The sequence below is a fragment of the Taudactylus pleione genome, unplaced genomic scaffold (genome assembly GCF_031769625.1).
Source record: "Taudactylus pleione unplaced genomic scaffold, aTauple2 ptg000547l, whole genome shotgun sequence".
NCBI lineage: Eukaryota > Metazoa > Chordata > Amphibia > Anura > Myobatrachidae > Taudactylus > Taudactylus pleione.
This window is the reverse complement of record NW_028284949.1, coordinates 2,263,007-2,287,623: the sequence shown is the minus strand read 5'-3', so window position 1 is coordinate 2,287,623 and position 24,617 is coordinate 2,263,007. Positions and strand designations below refer to the sequence as shown.

At 45.2% G+C, this 24,617-nt stretch overlaps 1 protein-coding gene across 1 annotated transcript in view; it reads right to left on the bottom strand.

The window, feature by feature from the left end:
* Nucleotides 1-9,204: 9,204 nt before the first annotated feature.
* The window catches only part of LOC148500756 (uncharacterized), a 36,976-nt gene continuing 21,563 nt past the window's right edge, over nt 9,205-24,617 (bottom strand). Inside the window, exons 4-6 of the mRNA XM_088451387.1 lie at nt 18,202-18,460; nt 16,189-16,275; nt 9,205-10,381 (exon numbers count right to left, since the gene is read on the bottom strand). Of these exons, the coding sequence (XP_088307513.1) occupies nt 9,288-10,381; nt 16,189-16,275; nt 18,202-18,460 (1,440 nt within the window). The 3' untranslated portion in view covers nt 9,205-9,287. The remainder of the gene's footprint in view (nt 10,382-16,188; nt 16,276-18,201; nt 18,461-24,617) is intronic.

Genomic DNA, 24,617 nt, shown 5'->3' with positions numbered 1-24,617 from the left:
CCCCTATTATTTGGTATAGATGTCCCTCTATGATGGGCTGAATTCAGCCCCCTATTATTTGGTATAGATGTCCCTCTACGATGGGCCGAATTCAGCCCCCTATTATTTGCTAGATATAACCCTCTATGATGGGCCAAATTCGACCCCCTATTTTTAGCTATAGATGGCCCTTTGCTAGATATAACCCTCTATTTGGATCTCTATGAAGGGCCGATTTCGTCCCCCTCTATTATAGAAAATATCTGGATCTCTATGAAGGGCCGAACTTGGCTCCCAATTAGTTGCCACATACGACCCTCTATGATAGGCTGTATTTGGATCTCTATGAAGGGCTGTATTCAGCCCCATATTATTAGCTATAGATGGGCCTCTATTATGGGCCGAACTCGACCCCTTATTATTTGCTAGATATGAACCACTATGATAAGCCGTATTTGGATCTCTTTAAAGGGCATAATTCAGCCCACCTATTATTTGCCAGATATGACTCTCTATGGGGGGAATTCAATTCAACGCGAATTGAATAGCTCCCGGAGCTATTCAATTCAGTGCGATGTGAGCGAGCTCCCAGAGCTATTCAATTCAGTGCGATGTGTGGTCGGAGAATGCCGGTTTTCGCACCTTAACAAGGGTGTTAAGGCACGGTAACCGGCATTCTCTGACCAAAGTGCTGGGCGCGCGGCTGTTAGCGCCGTGCTATGCAGAAAAGCAGCTGAACGCCCGGCACTTTGGTCGGCTTTCTCCTCTCATCCCCAGGAGGGTGCGAGAAGAAATCCTTAGCCCGCCCAAACAGCGCGGTGTATTGAACAGCTTTGGGAGTTCCCTCCCGTCGCTATTCAACATCGCGCTGAATTTAATTCCCCCCTATGATAGGCTGGTATGCAGTCGGGAAGCCGGCGGACCTAATCCTGACAGCCGGGTTCCAGACAGTTGAATCCCGGTGAGGGTTAAATGACAGGTGTCTAAATCTAGACGCCTGTCATTTTACCGACGCCGGGAGACCGGCATCCCGATCAAAGGGATGCCGGGCGCGGGGGGGGAGGGTTAGGTTTAGGGCTCCTGGGGGGGACTTAGGGTTAGGCACCCTCCCCCGTGGAACTTAGGTTTAGGCGGCGGGGAAGGGGGCGTTAGGTTTAGTCACTTAGGGGGGGGATTAGGGTTCGGCACTCCTAAAGGAGGGTTAGGGGAGGGAATTAGGTTAGTCCATACTTACCTTAGTAACGATCGGGATTTCATCCATGTCGGGCAGCCGCTGTCGGGATTCCAACCGCCAGACTTACGTCCAGCGGTAAAACATACCGATTCCGATAAGCTGTATTTGGATCTCTATGAGGGGCCTAATTCGGCCCCCTATTATCTGCTGTAGATGGCCCTCCATGATAGGCTGTATTTGGATATCTATGAAGGGCTGAATTCTTCCCCCTATTATGTGCTATAGATGGCCCTCTATGATAGGCTGTATTTGGATATCTATGAAGGGCTGAATTCTTCCCCCTATTATGTGCTATAGATGGCTCTCTATGATAGGCCGTATTTGGATCTATATGAAGGGTTGCATTCATTCCCCTACTATTTGCAAGATATAACCCTCTTTGATAAGCCATATTTGGATGTCTATGAAGGGCAGAATTCGGTCCCCTATTATATCCTATAGATGTCCCTCTATGATAGGTTGTATTTGGATCTCTATGATGGGCCGAATTTGGCCCACACTTTTTAGCTATAAATGGCCCTCTATGATAGGCCGTATTTGGATCTATTTGAAGGGCCGCTTTCGTTCCCTTACTATTTGCCAGATATGACCCTCTATGATGAGCCGTATTTGGATGTCTAAGAAGGCCGAATTCGGACCCCTATTTGCTACATATAACCCTCAATGATATGTCGTATTTGGATCTCTATGAAGGACCGAATTCAGCCTCCTATTATTTTCTATAGATGGCCCTCTATGATAGGCCGTATTTGATTTCTATGATAGGCCAAATTTTGCCCCGTTTGCTATAGATGACCCTCTCTGATGGGCTGTATTTGGCCCCCTATTATTTGCCAGATATGATCCTCTATGATAGGACTTAATTGGATTTATATGATTGGCCTGCATTCGACCCCATACTATTTGCCAGATATGACCCTCTATGATAGGCCGTATTTGGATCTCTATGAAGGGACAATTTCGGCCCCCTATTATGTGCTATAGATGGCCCTCTATGATAGGCCATATTGGGATCTCTATGAAGGGCCGAATTTGACCCTCTGTTATGTGCTATAGATGTCCTTCTATGATAGGCCATATAGGGATCTCTATGAAGGGCTAAATTCCGCCCCCTATTATTTGCCAGATATGACCCTCTATAATGAGTCATATACAGATCTCTATGATGGGCCGAATTTGACCTCCTATTATTTGCCAAATAAGGACATCTATGAGCAAGAATTCTTTTAGCATTTTTTAGAAGGGCTGATTTGACTTTTGATGGGCCGATTTAGGCCCCCCTTTATTAAGACAGATATTGCCCTCTATAATGGGCCATATTTGGACCCAGAATTCATTCAGCCTTCAAATTTAATCTGTGCCAATAATGACAAATGGTTTAACTAATGCATTTTAGGGGACTTGTAAAATCTGTCTCTTGCACTTGAAAATGTATAGAAAGGTCTAATAGATAATTATATTCTAATATATTTTATAGGCACTTGTGTTCTCTTAGTAATGTAAGTGAACTAGTATCTGCACTAGTAAGGTGCTTCTATACACCCTGAGGCTTATTGTATCAGCACTTGGGTTCTCTTAGCCACGTTGTAACTCACTGGCTACACCCTTGGCCAATGAGGCTTTTCTCACATCTGTACTGAGTCTATTTTAGTACTTATTGAGTTGGCACATTCCAACATCAATATCATTTGTTTATGAAGTACCCACAACAATTCTACTTTATTTTCTTTTTTGAAGTCTTACATTTCAGAAATTGCCATTAGTCTGCTTACACCTTCTCATACAATAAACTCTACCTAAAATGCCCAATAATGTGTTTTTTGTATTAAAAATGCAAGAAAGTGAACGATATGCAAACGTGTCATTGTTTTCTCCTCACCAGTATTAATCCACATTTACAAAACAGCAAAAAGCATTACTCTGCACACAATTTTTTTTTAAGCATAATCTGTGCTTGAAAATTATTTGTTTATTACTATTTATAAAGTGCACACATATTCCGCAATGCTTTACAGGGAATATTACGGCCCTCTATGATGGACTGGATTTGGCTCTCAGAGTTTATTCCGCATTCTAGGAAGGGGGACCTCTGCATGATGGGCCAGATTTGACCCCCAGGATGCATTAAGCCCTTTATAATGGTTTGGAATCAATCCTCTATGAAGGGTCAGATACAGCCCTCCTATGAAGACCCTATCTTGCGCCATTGTCCAACATTAGTGGCCCCAAAATTTGCTAATTAATCATGTCTGAAGCCAGGCTATAGCATAATTGTGGAATGGATGAAAATATGTATAATCTTCAAAGCAGGTTATATAGCTATCAATGCTTCCAGGACTTGGATTTGTTATCAAGCAAAATTACCTAAATGACGTGAAGCTTCCTCTCAGAGCCTCAATCGAGATATCTCATGGAAAAAGATAACATTTGCATTAAAGAAATAATAAAACAATAAAGGGCCTTGGTCCTAATGGCTCATCAATGGCTTATTGAGAAGAAAAATCTAATTACTCAGCTGATCAAGTTCTTTAATTAAAGCTGTATAATAAAAGAGAAAATGTGTGTCCCTCTGTTTGTCCTTTATGCACGGCCAGAGTTTTGCACCTAACTCCCAACAAATTTGGCACAGTGGTGTAGTTTGATTGGGATTAGGTTTTTGGCTATACTTGAAGTTCATGGAGCCATGGAGGTCTAGATGGTGCCCACCAAGTAGGCCATGGAGTCTCCGATTTGAAATTTTGGTTTAAGCAAGGATGTCTTCCAGTACCTAAAACTGCACTGATGTGAAGGCACAGGCTGAGATGTACCAGTAGGGGGCAGGCAGAGCTCCAACTCACTGTTCTTCCGTTGGAGGATCAACTGTCACACTGCACCTGCACTGACAGTTCCTCCAAGCACATTTTCATATGCCATGGTCTGCAATGTGTAAAAATAAAGGCTGCAGATGTACTTCAAGGTCCATTTTTCAACCTAGGCAACACTGGTTATCCCAGCTAGTGCTACATAACAATTATTTCCAGTCATATTCAAGTAAGTACAGAGTAGTTGTATTTCCAGAGTCTTCACCCCATGTCTCAAATAAGGGTCTTAGCATACATTTTAGACATTCAACATCCCAAAAACATCTCACTGTAATTAACTGAATGCACCTGTGTGCTCACCTGGTCAGTTGGACCAATAGCTGCTGACCACTTCCTATTTAAACTAGTTCTTGTGAGCAACCCATTGCCTGAACGTGTTTCCTTCCCAGGATAGTTCTAGGGTCCAGGCTCACTCCTCTATCCTGTGATCATGTCTTCTGAGACTCTACTTACTACTTTGTGGATTTCACTATTTAACATCTGCTGCTGTGTAACGTCACCTTTTAGCACTGCAGCTTCCATGCTGCATACAGACCTGCTCCAACCACTTCACTTCAGCCAGCAGGTATACTGCTTTCCATCTACCGTTGTGTAACTTAAGGTTACTCGCCTCTCTCAGCCAATGAGCGCTAAGCACCGGGATTTCTATGGTGAAATCCCGCCGCTGAGCCATCATTCGAGTAGTACCGTCCTTAGAGGATGGTACTAATGTCTGCTGGTCTGGGTTTTTTTTTTTTGTTTTGTCAAGCACATGGAAAGAAGAGGATGTGATCCACGCATAGGGAAAGGTGAGTATGGATTTTTTGTTTTACAGGTATACGTGCATTACTACATGGAGAAGTGGACATGAATGGCTTCAGGGATACTAGGTATGTGAGATAGTGAGTTGAGTGTGCATGTATGTGTTAATAAACTTGTACTTTTACGTTCTTTGTGTAATGTCTTTTTTTTTTTTTATATTTCTTTTGCAGTGGAACTATAGGTACCAGCAGGCCCGTAATGCCCCGCATGCTGGTACTTTGTTTCTCCAAATACCAGCATGCGGGGAGGATTGTTGGGACCTGTAGTTCTACTGCAAAAGACAATTTTTTTTAACTCTTTCAGTTACACTACACTATCAATCCGGCACCCACCGCTCCAGGGGTGCCAGGGATAGCCCTGGGCTATCAGTCTATGCCTGGGGTGCCCTGGAGTGGGGGCCCCTTTATTGGGGGGGGGTTCCAAGCTCCCCAGGTATCCCCCCGACCTGAGCTGACTAGTGGTCAGGGTAATGCTTTGGCCGGGGGACCCGGTGAAAGGGTTCCCCTGGCTGTGGCATTATCCCCCCCCCCGCTAGAAAGAGTTCGGCGCTGATTATGGATAATACAGGGGACCCCTACATTTTTTGTTCCCTGTATTTCCATAACAAGGACCGGCCCAGTGCTGGTTGCGCTAAATACAGGGGACCCCCTACGTTTTGTCCCCTGTATTCTGACAACCAGGGCTGGCTCTGAAAAGCCTGGTGCTGGTTGTGCTAAATACAGGGGTCCCCTTCGTCGTTTGTCCCCTGTATTTTGTACAACCAGTATTGGGTCTCCAAAGCCTGGGGCTGGTTGGGCTTTTATTTTAGCTTTTATTCTTACACTTTTAATAATTTTATTTACAGAGATGCACGGACTGATCTCACTGATCCGTCCATGCATCTGTGTCTTTTATCACAGGTGCTTCTCGCACAGATCCGTGCAAGCATCTGTGTCTTGATGCAAGCATCACGGATCTCCCTGATCCATGCATGCAGCATCATGCAGATCCGAACACCATATCGTTCAGGCATACACACTGAGCGATATGCCGCCGGATCGTGGACGAGATTGACAGATCTTTCCTGTACTCTGCAGCAGGCTACATTTTAATTTTGCTGCCCATTCTTGATTTCAGCTTGTGCAAAACCCAAATACAGATTCCAGAAGCAGATGAAGATGCATAAAAAGGTTTATTATACAAAGCACACGTTGATAGCAGGGTATGCGGAGCCCATGAAGGCTGGAGAATACACACATAAAACACAGAACGCAATCAATGGCATGCAGGCAGAGATATCCAGAAACTATATACCGATAGGACTCAGCAGTAGGCAGACAGATAAACAAAAGTCCCAGGTTACAGCATATGTCATGGACAGACTGCAGATGAATGGGTTCCAGAGCTCAAACAGAGAACAGCAGCAGACACAATCATATCAGACAGGAAACGGTCCAGGAACACAGGGCCGTAGCTAGGGTAGTGCGGCCATCGCACAGGGCACCACAGGTCAGGGGGCGCTGTTTAGGCCTGTTAAATTTCTGTTTATTATCATTCTCACTTGTAGCTTCCTCTAATATCATCCCCAGCATCTCCTGGCCTCCCCTATCTCTTCTCAGGCCCTTCCCCATGAGTCCATTCCCCTTTTTTGGGTGCATGATGTCCCTTTGAAAAATGAGGGGGGCGCCAATGCTCTTTCTGGCACAGGGCAGCAAAAATTCTAGTTACGGCTCTGCAGGAACATAACACAGGATACACACCGGGAGTTACCAGTCACTAGGAAAATGCAGGGCTACAGAAAACACTTGGCAAATACCTGCTGATTTCTGTGTACCAGAGACAGGTGAGCACTGGTTGAAGCTGAGAAACAGACTTTAAGTGTTTGACATGAAGATTCAGTATAAGGAGTCCAAATGCAGACAGTGCAACACAGGCAGGAAAACGCAGAAACATAAAAGACCAGCAAGTGATACACATGTGAATGCAGTAAGGAGGATATTATCCCCCTGCAGGTGAGATACACAATAGTCCAGGGATTTGAGTCCAGACAGCAGCCCCTACTGGTGAGCCCTAGAGCTGCACAATTAGAAAACGCAAAGTCCTAACATATATCACATACACACAATACAGAGGTCATACATGTATCAAAAACAGCACACAGGGTATATATGTATCATATAGCACACAGGACACATGTATCACACACGTCAAACATGTAATACATAGTACAAAGTAATACATGCATCACACAGGTCATCGCTATATCACACAGGTTATTCATGTATAATACACAGTAAAAAGTCATACATGTATGACACACACATGTATGACAAGGGCATAGAGTCAGTGTTGGCAGCTCAGGATAATTCTCTTTCTAACTCTGTCCTATTATCGCATTCTCTCCTGCTCTGTCCTATTATCGCATTCTCTCCTGCTCCACTACGGCTTCTGTCACAGCAGGGGAAGTGATGTCATCAGATGTAACATCACACTTCCTGCTACTTGGCGCCACCATTGCTCTTTATGGAAGGTGCCAGTCACTCCCCTACTTTCTGCTCCCGGGCTGGATTTTGGTGTCTCCACGCTGCCGGCCCTGTGTGTACTGATGGGGGAGAGATGAGGGAGAAAGATGGCCATTGCCTGACATTAAGGAAAGAATGTGATTGACGGTAATGGCGGCTCAGGCTCGAGTGTTACCTCAAGGTGTGTGTATATATAAATAGTAGATAGTGAAAGGAGCACTCACCAGAGATTTGTAAGATGAGTGTTAATGCTAACAGTACAATATCTGTGCTTCGGGCAGTCAAGACCTTTGTCAGGTCATCAGTACAGCAGATCAAACTGGAGCAGCATAAAAATCACCTTACCTGAGGCTCCTTAAGCAGCCACCATTCCCATGTGCCAAACAAAGCAGGACGTCCGGACAGGAAATGGGATGCATTCCACAGGCTGCAACGCATAACTCGAAACAGGAAGTGGCGGTAACACGTCCAAAACCGATCCAAATAATGCCGGGTCATACTATAATAATAGGTACAGCTACACCTCCTGACTTAGATCGCCACCTAGTGAGTCATATCACAATAGCCACAGGAATGCATCACATTAGAAGTAATAACCACATCAAAATGCAAATGACGTCATAACCGGGCGCAGCAGGGCTCTGTCAACAAACTTTATTGTACCTAACACTATATTATGCGTCAACAAATAGAGACTCCTACAGCATCCAATTGTTATATAAGACAAAACAGTGTATTGTATATAAAGAAAATGGGGACTAGAAAAGAAGCCCCAGTACATGTGCAACTTAAACACTACCACTTCCTAAACAAACATATATACTATACCAGTGGTTCTCAAACTCGGTCCTCAGGACCCCACACAGTACTCGTTTTCCAGGTCATCCCGCAAGTGCACAGGTGTATTCATTACTCACTGACACATTTTAAAAGATCCACAGGTGGAGCTAATTATTTCACTTGTGATTCTGTTTGGGGTCCTGAGGACCGAGTTAGAGAACCTGTGTACTATACCCAAACCCATTTTTTTTATAGAAATATTTTTTTTGTCATTTTTATATTTATATACAACTTTTTGAACATGGACCATCCCTGAACACTGTTATGTCCAAAAAGCCCATGGACTTCCTATCTGATCTGACAGTAAAACGTACATCCTGCTCATTCAGGTATTCAACCATCGTCCCAAAAAGCTCAGAGTGAAAATCCTATGAAGATTGAACATAAACAACACGGTCTGATAGACCATGTAATTTACCTACTTACCCGCCCTTGTGGACTGGCTTATGTTAGACGGACAACTCGTGTCTTCCGAGAGAGGATGGCAAACCATCAGTGCTCAATCAGACAAGCACTTATGACGGGTGTTTGAGATAAACTTGTGGCTGTCAGGACTAAGACCTTATGGTCTATTATTCGATGATAGCACTTCATTACCAAAATGACCACTGTTCCTCATGTCTTCCTACAATGCTTTTATACCATCCGGGTGATCCAATTACAAAAAATTATATACACACAAAAAAAGAGTAACTTTCCATACAAAATAGATAAAAGCAAAAAAATAACACAATAATACAATAAGGTCTGTAATGCAAGCTATGACCAGTCAATCTTCTGGATCACAAAACAGGAAACGTCATAGAAGTACTCAGGCCAGGATAAATACTATGCGTAATGAGATTTTTTTAATACATTTTCACTTGTTAACATGCCAAGTTTTTTTGTGTAAATAAAGGATGGTTTAACGAGATCTGATTTCTGTCATTTCTGACAATCAGAACATGAGAATAGCTAATTTGTGTTTAGTAATTTATGTAAAACAACTAATTTTTGTGTAAAACATTTGTTAGACTCAGGACATGGAAATGGTTTCTCATCTGTGTGACATCTCTAAAGTGTAACAAGATCTTATTTCTGTGTAAAACATTTGTCAGACTCAGGACATGGAAATGGTTGCTCCCCTGTGTGGCATCTTTGATGTGTAACAAGATTTGATTTCTGAGTAAAACATTTCCCACACTCAGAGCATGGGAATGGTTTCTCCCCTGTGTGACTTCTCTGATGTATAGCAAGAGCTGATTTCCGTGTAAAACATTTCCCACAATCAGAGCATGGAAATAGTTTCTCACTTTTGTGACTTTTCTGATGTGCAAAAAGATGTGATTTTGATGAAAAACTTTTCCCACATTCAGGACATAGAAATGGCCTCTCACCTGTGTGACATCTCTGATGTGTAACAAGATGTGATTTGTGTGTAAAACATTTCTCACACTCAGAACATGAAAATGGTTTCTCGTCTGTATGATGTCCCTGATGTGTAACAAGATGTGATTTGTGTGTAAAACTTTTCCCACACTCAGAACATAGAAATGGTCGCTCAACTATGTGACATCTCTGATGTGTAACAAGATGTGATTTGTGTGTAAAACATTTCCCACACTCAGAACACAGAAATGGTGTCTCACCTGTGTGACTTCTCTGATGTATAACAAGCGTTATTCTACGTGTAAAGCATCTCCCACACACAGAACATGGAAATGGCCTTGCACCTGTGTGACTTCTCAGATGTGTAACAAGCTGTGATTTCTGTGTAAAACATTTCCCACACTCGGAGCATAGAAATTGTTTCTCACTTGTGTGACTTCTCTGATGTATAACAAGCTGTGATTTCCCTGTAAAACATTGCCCACACTCAGAGCATGGAAATTGTTTCTCATCTGCCTTAGCTGGCTGATGGGTATTAGACTTTTTCTTTTGTGTAAGACATTTGCCATATATAGAATAGGGAGATATTTTATCTACTCTAAGAGCTGCAATAGAGGTACCAGGAGAACATTCCTCATTAGAAGCAGGATCAGGTGATGCATTTGAACTGTGAGGTACTGGTAGTATAATTGGGCTCTCTCCCGGAGAATCTTGATTGATGTCATTATCTTCTATTTCAGAATCTGGAGATAAAACTGGATTTTCCTTCAAGATATTCCTGCTGTTACATCCATCTGCTGGGAATAAAATAAATATATGAATGACGCCGTAAAAATTTAATTTTCCAATAAACACTGTTAAATGTCCTTATTTTACACCTCTTTGTGCATAAAGCAGGATATGCAGCTTTATTGTAATAATTTGCTCTGGAATTTACTTTGTATCATGAAAGCAATGTGTGGTGATAATACAGCTATAACATGTGCTGTAACGTATTAGACCGGTGTTGCATACAATGAAAGCTGAAATGCATGGAAAGAATACTGCTGCCTCCAGGCTTGTAGGTAAGATATGCGCAATATCCAGGAGAACAGTAACTATGGCAATATCATGTAATATTTATAATACACCTTTACTGTCTAGACAATGCAATGACATATCGAGTAAACACACTCCAGCAACAATAAAGCAAATATACCTTCTGACATAAAACTCAGATCAGTACAGTGTGACAGTGTGACATATGTAATAACGGGTTGGGTATGGGAGACAGGCAGTCGGGATTCCGGCTGTCAAAAAACTGACAGCGGCATCCCGATGCTCAGAATCCCGACAGTATCCTAACTCTCCCCCCCCCACATCCTAAATCTAACCCTCCCGTCAGTGCCTAAACCGAACCCTGTCCCCTTAGTGCCTAAACCTAACCCTCCCCCTTAGTGCCTAACCCTAATCCCATGGTTGTGCCTAAACCTAACCCCCCCTGTGCGCAGCCTAACCCTAACTTCCACCCCCGCGCAGCCTAACCCTAACCCCACCGGTGGTGCCTAACCCTAACCTCCACCCCCCCGCAGCCTAACCCTCACCCCACCGGTGGTGCCTAACCCTAACCCTCCCGCAGCGTAAAGCTAACCGGGTCCGCGATACTTGCGTTCGGGATACCGGCTGCGGGATTCTGTCGTCGGCATCTCAACTGATGTCGGGATTCCGGAGCAGTTATTCTGGCTGCAGGTGGGGATTCCGGCATCGGGATTTCGACTGCCGGCATCCCGTGCGGCGGTAAATTAACTACATCCTGTAATACCAGTGTGTAATAGAGTTTAACAGGGGACTAAGGGCCTGATTCAGAGCTGCTCGTAAGCGGCCGCTCGTTCATTCCGACCGATGTTCGCACAACTGCGCATGCGTACGGATTTTAATACACATGCGCGAACCAGTCAGTTCGGCCGAAAATCGTGTGCTCGCTAAATAGCGAATGCCTGCTATTTTGAGTGACAGAATGAGGCGTTTGTGGATGCTAACAGGGGAAGGTGCTTGAAAACGGGGAGTGGAGATCAGAACGCAGGCGTGCCAAACGGTCAAAACGGGCGTTTTAAGGGTATGCATAATTAATAAAGCAGTGTCATCGACCACGTCACTTGGTTGTTTTATAGTTAGAACTGCTCGCATGATTGTGGGAGGAAAAACCAACCACAAGAATAGCGAGCAGTTCATACGCCATCCGATGTACTCGATTAATCTAATAAATAGCGGACATGACGTATGATGCGAGCGGCCAGGGGGCGTTTTTTTTAAAATTACGTTTGCATGTTTTGTTCGCTCGTTCAGACATACAGGCGTGAACAGACCGCAAAGAGCGAATGGTTAATTTAAATAGCCAGCCCCTTTTTCTGGACGAGCGAGCGCAAATAACGTCCGGCTCTGAATCAGGCCCTAAGAACACAACACTGCAAGGCTCCTGTTTTACCAGCACTTCCCCTGCAGTCAATTCCCCAAGTTCACCACTTGGGGTCGATCTATCAGGAAGTCTAAAACTAAATTACATGTGTACCCATTGGACCTAGGTCAAATTATTTTGATACCAAAGAAACCAGGATTACGGTATTAAAAGCAGATCAAACTCAGCAGCAAAATGAGACTTGCTCTGCCGTAACATCAGACACTCAAAGCATTTCATAACCAGAGATGTCAGAGCGATGGGACGTCATCACTTAGACATTTAGTTGTAGCACTTTTTGGGACAGGGACAATAGAAGTGACTTTAAAGCACTTTGGGCTTCAAACAGTGAGCGAGAAACGAATTAAACAATTAGGGAAAAGTTCTTACAGCAGATTTTTACATGAGTCCCATCCGGCCAGCAGCTTTGCTAGGACATAGTCTATGCAGACCCTTCAGGACACCCGGTACTGGGCTTGCAGCTTTGCTAGGACATAGTCTGTGCAGACCCTCCAGGACTCCCATTACTGGGCTTGCAGCTTTGCTAGGACATAGTCTGTGCAGACTCTCCCGGACTCCCGTTTCCCCTAACACCAGAGGTGATTCCTGAGGCCGAGTCTTCAGGGCCTTAGCAAGCAACTTATTATCATCAAACCGAGAATAAAACAAATCCTCCACTAAGGAACTATTACCCCTCTTATCTGCCCTTTTAGGCTTATAATCAGTAATATCTTGGGTACACAGCCACATGCTCCTCGGATCCTTGTTCTGATTAAATGTATCCTCCGTCCTTACAGAATAATCTATTTTAGCCTTCCTAATGCCTCTCCTCCATTCAGACCTGCCGATTTCGTAACGGTCTTTATCCCTAGATGTAAAAGCGCTATCACGAGCCTTAAGTAGAGAATGGACCGCCCCGTTTAACCAGGATTTGTTGTTAGGAAATTCCCATAAACACTATTACACGCTCTACACAACAACCGATTTAGGGGCATATTCAATTAGACGCGAAAAGTCGTTTTCGGCGGAGAAGTATCGCCGATGACGTCATTTCGCCAGGTGAAAACTTATCCCCGCATTCAATTCCATAGACTTTTTGCATACGCGGAAAGTCAATGCATTGGCATAGGTGAAAAAGATTCGCCTATGAAAGCAGGCGGGAAAAAGTGCAGAATTGCGGTTTTGGGGTGCAAAGGTGGGGAAACCACCCTGCACCCTTGGGACAGGCCCCCAAAGGTTAACTGTGTCAAAAAAAAATCCTAAAAAGTTTGAAGAACACCCCAAAAAATGACTTTGAAAAAGGGGGTGAAAAGTACAAAGTTGGGGAACATACTTAAAAACTAGCGAAATAAGCTTTTGGGGGGTCTGCAAGTATGGGGGAGGTGTTTTTTTATTACAGGTGCTTGCTGAAGGTGCGTTTTTAAAACATCACTTTTGCACTTTTTAACCATACTTGCACCCATTTTCATGTACCCCAAATTTGCTGGGATTCTTAAAAAAAAACTGCTAAATGCTATTCTTCACCACTTGTGCAAAGACGCTAATTAGCGGCTATTGTCAGCATTTAAGTACCCCAAATAGCTTCATTAGGGCTATTCGGGGGCATCTACATTGATCCCCAATGTGAGAGCATCTTTTTGGGGGGTGTCAGGCTGTTTTCCCCAAATCTAACAGCACATTTCGCCTGTTTGCGTTTCGCTGGTTCCCGTTTTCGCGTCCTTTGGAATTGAATATGGCGAAAAGCGGGGCTGCGGACGAAAAATGTTTGCCTCCAAAACACGCGAAGTCGGCGAAAAGTACGGCAGGCGAAACCTTTCCGGCTTTTCGCTTCTAATTGAATATGCCCCATAGCCTAGAGCAGGGATGTCAAACTCGTGGGCCGCATGCGGCCCAAAGAAGCTATTTATGTGGCCCAACCATGTGGGCCCAAATTCATATATTATGTGGGCCCAGTCACCCCTGCCGTGATCGGAGCGACTGGGCTACATAATATTTGTGTTGGAACGCTGGTCTCTGAAGCGATCAGAGAAGCCTCTGATCGCTTCAGAGGCCAGCGTTGCCAGAGATGCAGTTCGCGGATGCGCAGGTGACGTCATGACATCACCCGCTATGTGAGCGGCCTGCCCTGCTGGATGTAGTTAGATCCAGTGAGCGGCAGGAGTCTACGGGGGAGTGGTGCCCAGCGGCCAGCGTGAAGACTGGTAAGTAAGATAGAGGTAAGTGGGGTCTGTTCTATACTGGGAGGGAGCAAAGCATAAGGGGCATTACTGGAGGCACAAAATAAGGGGCATTACTGGGGCTGTGCATAAAGGGGCATTACTAGGGCTGTGCATAAAGGGGCATTACTGGGGGCTTTGCATAAGGGGCATTACTGGGGGCACTACTAAGGGCATTACTGGGGCTCTGCATAAATGGGCATAAAGGGGGCTCTGCATAAGAAGTATTACTGGGGGCACTACTAGGGGCTCTGCATAAGAGGCATTACTGGGGGCTCTGCATAAAGGGGCATAAAGGGGGCTCTGCATAAGAAGTATTACTGGGGGCACTACTAGGGGCATTACTGGGGGCTCTGCATAAGAGGCATTACTGGGGGCACTACTAAGGGCATTACTGGGGGCTCTGCATAAAGGGGCATTACTGGGGGCTCTGCATAAGAAGTATTACTGGCGGCACTACTAGGGGCATTACTGGGGGCTCTGCATAAGAGGCATTACTGGGGGCTCTGCATAAGGGGCATTACTGGGGGCACTACTAAGGGCATTACTGGGGGCTCTGCATAAAGGGGCATAAAGGGGGCTCTGCATAAGAAGTATTACTGGGGGCACTACTAGGGGCATTACTGGGGGCTCTGCATAAGAGGCATTACTGGGGGCACTGCATAAAAGGGCATTACTGGGGCATTACATAAAGGGGCATTACTGGGGGCTTTGCATAAGGGGCATTAATGGGGGCACTACTAAGGGGATTACTGGGAGCTCTGCATAAGAGGCATTACTGGGGGCTCTGCATAAAAGGGCATTACTGTGGCATTGCATAAGGGGCATTAATGGGGACACTACTAAGGGGATTACTGGGGGCTCTGCATAAGGGGCATTAATGGGGGACTACTAAGGGCATTACTGGGGGCTCTGCATAAGAGGCATTACTGGGGGCTCTGCATAAGGGGCATTACTGGGGCACAACAACATAAGGGGCATTACTGGGGGCTCTGCAAAAGGGGCATTACTGGGGGCACAACATCATAAGGGCCATTACTGGGGGTTCTGCATAAGCGGCATTACTGGGGGCTCTGCATAAGGGGCATTACTGGGGGCACAACAACATAAGGGGCATTACTGGGGACTCTGCATAAGAGGCACTACTAAGGACATTACTGAGGGCACAACATACTGGGCAATACTAGGGCACTGCATAAGGGGCACAAATTCAGAGGGCATTGCAAAAGGGGCAGTAATATAGGGTAGAATTGCATAAGGGGCACTACTACAGGGAGCATTGCATTGGTTTTTATTAATAATAAACCTTTCAAATTTGCATATAAGACTTTTTTTTTTTTGTTGCGGCCCACTCACTCGTAGACCTTGAAAATTCGGCCCAGTTGGTATTTTGAGTTCGACAAGCCTGGCCTAGAGCCATAGAGACAAGAGGATCTACATCTATAGTCCCTTCTGCCTTAGGTTTCTCCATTAGCATGTCTCAATTTATAAAGTCTAAGCTATCCTGTAACCTCCTCATAACCTCTCCAGGCAACGAACAACGAAGAATGGTCTAAGTTTCCAATATTAGGACATACAACAGTCTCCTAGGCCATTTTAAAGTTTGTGTACACCTGGTCCAGGACATTCCTTCCATGAGATGGGACCATAGCATTCTTCCAAAACTTTGGTAGGACCAATTGTTGCTTGATGAAAGTCCCCTGCTCCTTCCACATAGGTGGATGGTTGTTTAGCTAGGGCGTTACATACAATGTCCAAAGCACAACCCACATTTGCCTGTGGGGTATATAAACAGCCACCTCTGTCACTGATAAGATTTCTTTAAGCAAATAAAAGGGCCTGCACTTAATGAATAAATATTCTACATCCACGGAGGAGAAAGTCTCAATAAGGGCAGCATTGTAGAACCACATATCATTCACTTAAATACAGAGGCTGCCACCTACAAGCTTACCTGGTTCCTGGGTGCTGTATGATCTAAATAACATCCGTTCCATGTGCCATATAGCGGAATTAGGAACAGCGGTATGCCGCCAGGTCTCTGTGAATATAAAAATAGAACAAGTTTGTTAGCCACATCCACCTGCATATCATCCAGTGTACTTGGGAGAGAGTGGACATTTGCAAGGAATAAGCTAAGAACTCGGGGCCTCAGAGGACATAACTTCAGCCTAGCTTTAATGCCAGCCCTCGTACCCTACATCTGCTGCCTCTCTCTCCATAGTGTGCTGCTTCTAACCACTGACCACATATGCTTGTCAGGCCAGGCCCCCAGCAGCATCCCCATCCCTCATCCTGTGGCTTCCTCCACCCTCCTTCCCTCCAAGTGCCCCTCCAAACACCACAGTGACTGTCCTGCGGCAGAACAACTGGTCCTTGCACGCTCCATCACCTCCCAGTCCAGGGCCGAACACAGATCCCCGCCTCCAGGCGCAGTGTCAGCAGCTCTGGTTTCTGGGGGTACTTCCACCCTAGCTCACGGATCACCCAAAGACCTGCTATAACCATTTCAGCAGGCGTTTGGAAGATCCCAAGATCAACACGCCAACCAATGAGAAGCAAGACTGTAGTAGACTCATACATTAATTATAATGAATAAAGGACGTGTATTTCGGTATTGTAGACAGAACCCCACTTGGGTTACACTGGCCTGGCTGTAATAGTGTTACCGTTAATCACTAATACTTTATCTGCATTTATTTTGCTAATACATCAATCTTATATTCTAACAAGAATTTGCGGCCACCAATTCATCCTAAGAACCATCTTATCAATTGGGGGCTCCTGCTGGTCTTCAAGGTCTACTGACAAAGGATCATCCACATCCTGGACATCTCCGAAGAGTGGCCACCTAACACAGGTAAATATATTTTATGTAAATCTTCAGGAACACTTCAGTCTTGTGTTTAAGACTAAGGATCTCGGTCTATGAGAGGGAGACCAGTTGTCTCTAATTAGTATAGACATGATAAAAAGAGGCTGAGGAACTTTTTATGTGTGCTCCCGTCATCAATAGCCTCAATCAAGGAACATCTGACACAAAGCTAGAGGTGAGAGAACTGGGCATATGTCGGCGGGTTCTAGGTGACATCAATTCTTGCTGGACACTTTCATAATGGGTCTGTCCCCAAGTAGAAGTGGTACAGATATAGCTAACTCTAGGCTTGAAGGTGAAGGTATAATTAAAAAGACATCTCATTATCATGTGGTATTACTGGATTTAGCTATACCACAATGAGGTTGGGTCCTTCTTTAGAGATATCCATGGTTGAACACAGGTGACTTAATTAGTACCTCAGTGAATTTGGTTTAACCACCTGTGCTCAACCATGGATATCTCTAAAACCTGAACTGTTGGGGTCCCTTGAGGACCACGTTTGGGAACCTCTGTCCTAGATCATCCTCAAAAATTGGGACCTTTATAATGTCTGAGGAACGTAACAATAATAACAGGAATGGTCATCCTCAAGTACTGGTGCACATTAAGATTACAGTCTCTGGTCCGCCTTTGCTCCTGGAAAAATGTGCAAACATTGTCCATGAGAATGAGAAATTACAAAATTGATTACACAAATTAGGAACATCTACACCCTACACAGTTACTCCGAGTTATCTTCCTCAAGCTCTGGCAAATAAGCTTTCTGCCTTCCTTCCACTGCATGGACCTGGCCCTCATCCAGTATCTTTGCTCTGACTCATTTGAAAGCTCTCTTTCAGATACCAAATGGTCTATTGTCTTGTAGGAGTACAAAACATGACATGCCTCAGACTTAGACTACATTCCATCAATCTGAATGCACTTTCCAAGTCTCAAATAAATTGTGGATGATTCTTCAGTAACCATCACATATTCGATTTTTAAATCTATAAACTGTTCACTGACAGAGGGTGTAGGATAGGAGATTGCTGTAGTGACTGAAAAATGAGAATATGTGACTCTATTCTGTAATAAGTGTTTATTACTCACCTGTGCTGATATCTGTAGGGATTTCCTCACACCTCACATCTTCTGCCTTATTATCAGTCAGATACGTCTCTTCTTCTCCCTCTGGATCTTCTGCCTTTATATCAGTCACATAAGTCTCTTCTTCCTCTATATCTTCTGCCTTCATATCAGTCACATACGTCTCTTCTTCTCCCTCTGTATCTTCCATCTTTATATTAGTCAGATACATCTCTTCTTCCACCTTTATATATTCCACCTTAAAATCAGTCAAGTCTTCATCCTAAATTACCCACAAAACAATCAAATAAGGAGATTGATGTTCTTACCTGGTTAAATCCTTTTTTTCGAGTTCAATAGGGGACACAGGGACAACGCTGGTATAGAGCTGTGCAGAAGGACTGGGAACCAAACAGTTAATCTTCTTTGACTTCAGAGCAGCCAAGCCTCCTTCCCTTCTATATCCTGTCGAAGCTGGATAATTGGCTGAGACAAGATCAGCTTAAACTTAGATCGTAACGACACCATCTTGCGACTGGTTGCAAGACGCCATTTTGGAAATGAGATCGCAAGACGCCATTTTGCGAATGGCCGCCCAAGCTCCATTTTAGATAAACTCACACTTAAGTACATATGGCGATGTTACTATTAGCATCATGCGATTGCATCTTTCACCATTTCTCATACACACATAAATACGCATACTTGCGCTGTTAACATGTCGCATATTAGCGAATGCATAAGATCCTGTATGAAAACGCTGTTTATTAGCTTCATGCGCACGCATCTGCCCCAAGTTAACTAACGTCTTTATATCAAACACCAAATACTTACACATTACATATTCACATAAAAGGTTCCATAAGCTTTAAAGTATAAGATTCAAGTTTGTTCATTTATTATAATTGCTGTGAAATAAAGGTTATTTGGTAGCTAAGGTTTTATACGTGATAAGTAAGTCATGTTTGGTATTATACTGATCTGCACTCTTTCAACAGCATTCCGGTATCATCGGTGTGAAGATCGCAACATGCATTCTCAACTTATGGACCGCAGAGACTTAAAGCACCGAAATCTACATTGTATGACCAACTGTTAGGATTTGCATGAGGCGGGAAAACAGAGGCAACCAGTTGTCGGAGGCTGGACTGTGTCTATTTGAATCAACCTGTTAAATGCTCTGTAACAGATGCACCTGTATTGGGAACCAATGGCATTAGCAATACTCCTCTCTATTGTGTTGTCTGTTTCTGTGAGGGTATAAATGTGTGTGTTGTGACCCCAGTCTGGAGTCTTCTTGCTGAATGCTGAATGACGGAGGTTTCTTGCTGATGCCGGTATCTGGTCCAGAGCGCTTGCGTATGTATAACTGTATCCTGGGTCCGTATAATTCTTTGCGCTAAATTGTACTTGGATCATAGCGTATAATTGACTGTACTTTTACTTGAATAATACTTTGTGCTTTGGAAACACATGTTCAAGGTCTAAGGTCTTTATTTACTGTATGACTGCGTATGCAAATAAGCGTGAATCTTAGAGGTTTATTGGCAGGCTTTAGAAGGTATAGGTAGGAGCGTATAGAGGTTCAAATTCAGTATCGCTAATCACATCCCCAGGCAGGCCAGTTAAGGTAGCAAGCCCAAGGCAGGAGCGAGAAGGAGAAGGAAGACTGGCACACACACAGGTACAAACACACCAAAGAGATGGACAGGGGAACCAGAAACAGAACAAACCACCGCAAGTCAGGTGCATAAGAGGGGCGCCCTGGGTCCCTATGGAACTTTAAGAAAAGGATTTCACCAGGTAAGAACATAAATCTCTTTTTCGTCTTCATTGCCATAGGGGACACAGGGATGATGCTGGGACATCCAGTAATTCCCCTAAGGGAGGAAACACTCCTGAGCTGCACTGAGAGCTCAAAATGCCACATCTGCGGAGGCGATGGTGTCAAAGGAATAGAAAAGCAAAACGTGTAGACAGAAGACCACGTAGCTACCCTGCAAAGCTGCACCCTGGCGAGCTGCCCAAGAAGTACCTATCAACCTGGAGGAATTTGATGTCACCACGGCCGATGCTGGGAGATCTGCCGCCGCATACACGTGGTGGATAGTCAAACAAAGCCAGCAGGCCAAGGTCTGCTTCATAGCCAGCCAGCCCTGTTTGTGAAAGCCATAGAGCACAAAGAGGGAACCGGACTTGCGGATATTCCTAGTGCGTCTACATAGATCTGGGGGGCCCTCACTACATCCAAAGAGGACTCCTTCAGCGAAGAATCAGGAGACTGAAAAGCTGAATCCACAATCTCCTAGTGGATGTGGAACCGAGAAACTAACTTCAGAAGGTAGCCTGTGTCTGAAAAACAACCCGATTCGAGTGAAAGTTTATGAAGTTGTCACGACTGGCTCAGGAGGATCTCCTACTGAGGAGCTGAAAGCTGAGGTCCTGGGTTATGGAAGGAATTGGAGACGAGGGACCTGGATGTATGTCCTCCTCATCCACAAGTATCGGATGTTGACGAGACCTGACTAAAAGGCGCGGAATCTAACCTGCTGGGAGGTGTTCACCAGTGACCCCTCCAAGCGGGATATGAATTTAAGCTGCACCCAGCAAGCAGGTTGCGGCCCTTTGGTCAGGTTTCCGATACAGGTGGGAAATGGAGGGAGATAACACTGATGAGGTCCAGGAGAGTGTACTTCTGAAAGAAGCACTAGCGATGATTCTGTACTTGGATGTTGTACTGAGTAGGCGGACAAGGTATCAGGCGCACTGCTGACACAGGAGAGTGACACTGTAGTTGTACTCAGATGTTGTACAGAGTATGCGGGCAAGGTATCCAGATGCACCGCTGATACAGGAGAGTGGCACTGTAGTTGTACTCAGATGTTATACTGAGTACGCGGGCAAGGTATCAGACGCACCACTGGCACAGGAGAGTGACACAATAGTTGTACTCGGATGTTGCACTGAGTACGTGGGCAAGGTATCGGATGCACCGCTGGCACAGGTGAGTGACTAAAAATGACTCGAGAGCAGAAAAGCAAGGTAACCTGGAACGAAGGGACGGCAAACAAACACTAGTAGTAACGACATTGTATAGGCAACTTCCTTTTGTCCAGAGCCCAGTAACAAACCCTATGGTAGCAGACCATTGGACCATGCTACCATTTGACGAAGGGTTAGTCAGGTGAAGACTGTCATGGCTGCGCAACCTCGGTAACCAAATCACGGAGCAGCACATGGATGTCCAAGTGCACCTAAGGCATAATCCTCAGCGCGTCACTCGCCGCTGCACCTGACGTCTGACCGCTTGAGAAGTCAGGGGAAGTAGGCACCGTGGTGAGTAACGGCCGATCCTAGGCCGAAACCTGACAGAAGTCTTCTTCCCAATCCTGGACCCCTGGAATGAAGACCGCCGACAGAGCTGGAAGATGAAGCTCTTCCCAGCTGAGAATGCGACTCATCTCCTTCATGGCATCGCAACTGCGAATGCCTCCCTGATGGCTGTGTTATATCTGTTCCCGGCTGGTCGAATCTAGACTGAATCATTAGAAGGGTTGCTGACTTGTTCACCTGTTATGATGATGTCAGCCTGGGCGTTGGCCTGGTCAATTGGGCCTGTGTGGGTTGTTCTGTTCTGGCTGAGTCTCCCACAGGATTCCATGTCTTGCCTGATCCCTGGTTCTAGCTGTTTGCAAGATGCCTTGAAAGGATTGCTGGTTTCTTCATCTGCTAAGTATCCTGGATACATTCTATTAAATATTATCGCTAGCAGATGTACACCTGGATTATATACTACTCTAGACAGTCCATGTGTTCTGAAAGTTCTTGTCCTGCAGTTTGCTGTCTATCTAAAGAAATTACTGAATTTTGCAATTTCTCTCATGTTTATTGAATTCTCATTCTGGAACTGTTACTATTGCTTAAGATTATATATAGTATCAATTTAGTGAAGATATAACTGCATGCAATTTTGTTAGCTGCTTTATTTTACGTAGCTAACTTGAAACCTTGTTAGTTACTAACTTGCAGTGACATTAACTGCAAGAGAGTATGCTGGTAATCACTTACTAGGAATGTTATTTGTATTACTACATCAATTAGCTTTAGACAGACTTCTTCTGTCTAGTTTGGGAAGCTAAGCAGTAAGGATGGGAGACCTCCTGAGAATCTAGGTGTAGATCCTTATATGAGTTCTTAGAGTGTCACATTCTATGTGTATATTTTGATGCCTGGGCTTCTGCACTGTCACGTACCTAGGAACAAGTGTGTGTTCCAGAAAAGAGGGTTGTCATTGGCGAAGGGTACTTTGTTTAAGTTTTGACAGCGCAGGAGATCATCAGGTATCATAACAGGCTGAACCTGGACTAGACGATGCTGGAGGATCGGTTGCACTAGACACAGAGACGGCAACACCGCCCAGAGCTCTAGAATGTTGATCAGAAGGCGGCTCTCCTGAAACGTTCACCTACCATGAAAGGACTGCTAGCAGGTTACTGCCCCCCACCTGAGCAGACTGGCGTTGGTGGTGAACAGAACCCAATTCTGAATCTAAAAAGGGTGGTCCTTGTCCATGTGGGACACCTGGACTCACCACCAGAGGGAGAGCCGGACCTCCCAAGAGAGGATGAATGTCTGCGTCTTGATCTGGAGATAATATCCTTCCATTGGGTCAGAACTTCCCTCTGAAGCAGCCGGGAGTGAATCTGGGTGTATTCCACCATGTCGAAGGTGGAGACAAGTGAGCCCAGGATCCGCATGCAGTAGTGAATGCTGATGCAGAGTTAAAGAAGACTTTCTTCAACTGATAATAACCCGTGAGATTGCAGAAGATCTATCGCCAGATGACGATGTGCCCTGTGGACATCCGGAAACTGGGCCAGGATAAGAAGATCGTCCAGGTAAGGAAAAATCCTGACATATCTGTGCGATAAAAAAGCTGCCATGATTTTAATGAAGACACGAGCTTGGTGGTTGGACATCTGGCAGCCCAGGGTTGTTTGCTTTAGGGCTTGGAACCCTTGGAGGAAGAACCCTGGGACATGGAGGAAGACTGGCCCCTAGCCTTTCCCTGGGGACGAAAGGAGCGAAAATTAGATGCTTGTGATCTATGAGCCGCTGCAGATGATAGAAACGCTGTCTAGGTTGCCGCCACTGTGGCAACAATAATGTCCTCAGAATAAAGTTGGAGCCACCAGGGCCTTCTTAGAATCTGAGCCTGCATGCCAGGAACGAAGCCAGAGGGCTCTCCTAGTGCCATCGGGATAAGCTGACACTTTGGAGGTTAGGATACTAGTGTCAAGGGCCTCCTTAATATGTGCCACTAGGGACAATAACTGGTTCCTGGGAGTACCAGAAGAGAGGTCGTCTTCTAGGGCATCCATCCAACTGCCGATGGCCTTAGCCACCCAAGCGGAAGCTATAGCCAGGCGCGCGATAGCACCTGCATGGGAAAAAACCTTAAGGAAGATTTCCAACTTCCTATTTATCGGGTCCTTAAGGGAAGCCATATTAGGGATAGTAAAGTTAGAGTTCTTAACTAGGCGAGCAATATGCGTATCAATCGAGGAGAGACCCATTTGTGATGCTGTTCGGCAGGGAGCAAATAAAAGGTTGCAATGCGCTTGGAGACCTGAAAGTGTCTATTAGGAATGGTCTAAGCCTTCGCTAAGAGATCCTCCAGCTGTTCTGACTTAGGGAACTCAACAGAAATACGCTTTTGCCACTTCAAAACCAGAACCTTGGATCTAGGGACCGGTTCCTCGTCCTCGATTTAATCAAGGTCGCTACATCTACCTGAGACGAGGATTCCTCCTGGACAGAGGAGGTTTCCACAACTGAAGCAATGGACCCGAGCTCCTCAAGGTCTAAGAAAACCTCAGAGCCCGAAGCATAAGCAGACTGAGTGGTAGTACCTTTCCGCCTAGATGGTCCGTGTTTAGAAGCATGTCCTTATCCAGCACCTGCTGGAAGGAGGCAGATACCTGCATCAAACCCTGAATTAACTTGTCCATGGTGGTTCCAAAGCTGGTGGCTGCAGATTAGACTGCAGCACCCATCGAAGGGAGGTTTGGCAAACAGTCAACTAGCTGTGACATTACCTGTGGATGGGACCTCTTGCTGCACATCTGTGCAGCACCGGATACAGACGCCGTCCTGGACTTTATCCTACGGGGAGAGACCAACATAACAAGATCTACATGTACGCAACACAGAAGCTCCCACCTCCTTAGGTGCTTTGTGTCAGGATGCGGCCTGGGATCGGCCTTACTCACCACTGAACTGGTGTCTTTAGGCTCCGAGGCGTTCAGAAGCCAGTTGTAGTGATGGGTTAGGGCTGAGGATTCTCCCCGGGGTCCGCTAGGACTTCCATGCGTGTGTCCTGACTTCCGTGTTAGCGGGCATTGGTGCAGCCATGTTGGTTCATTCACCTGATCAGTCTC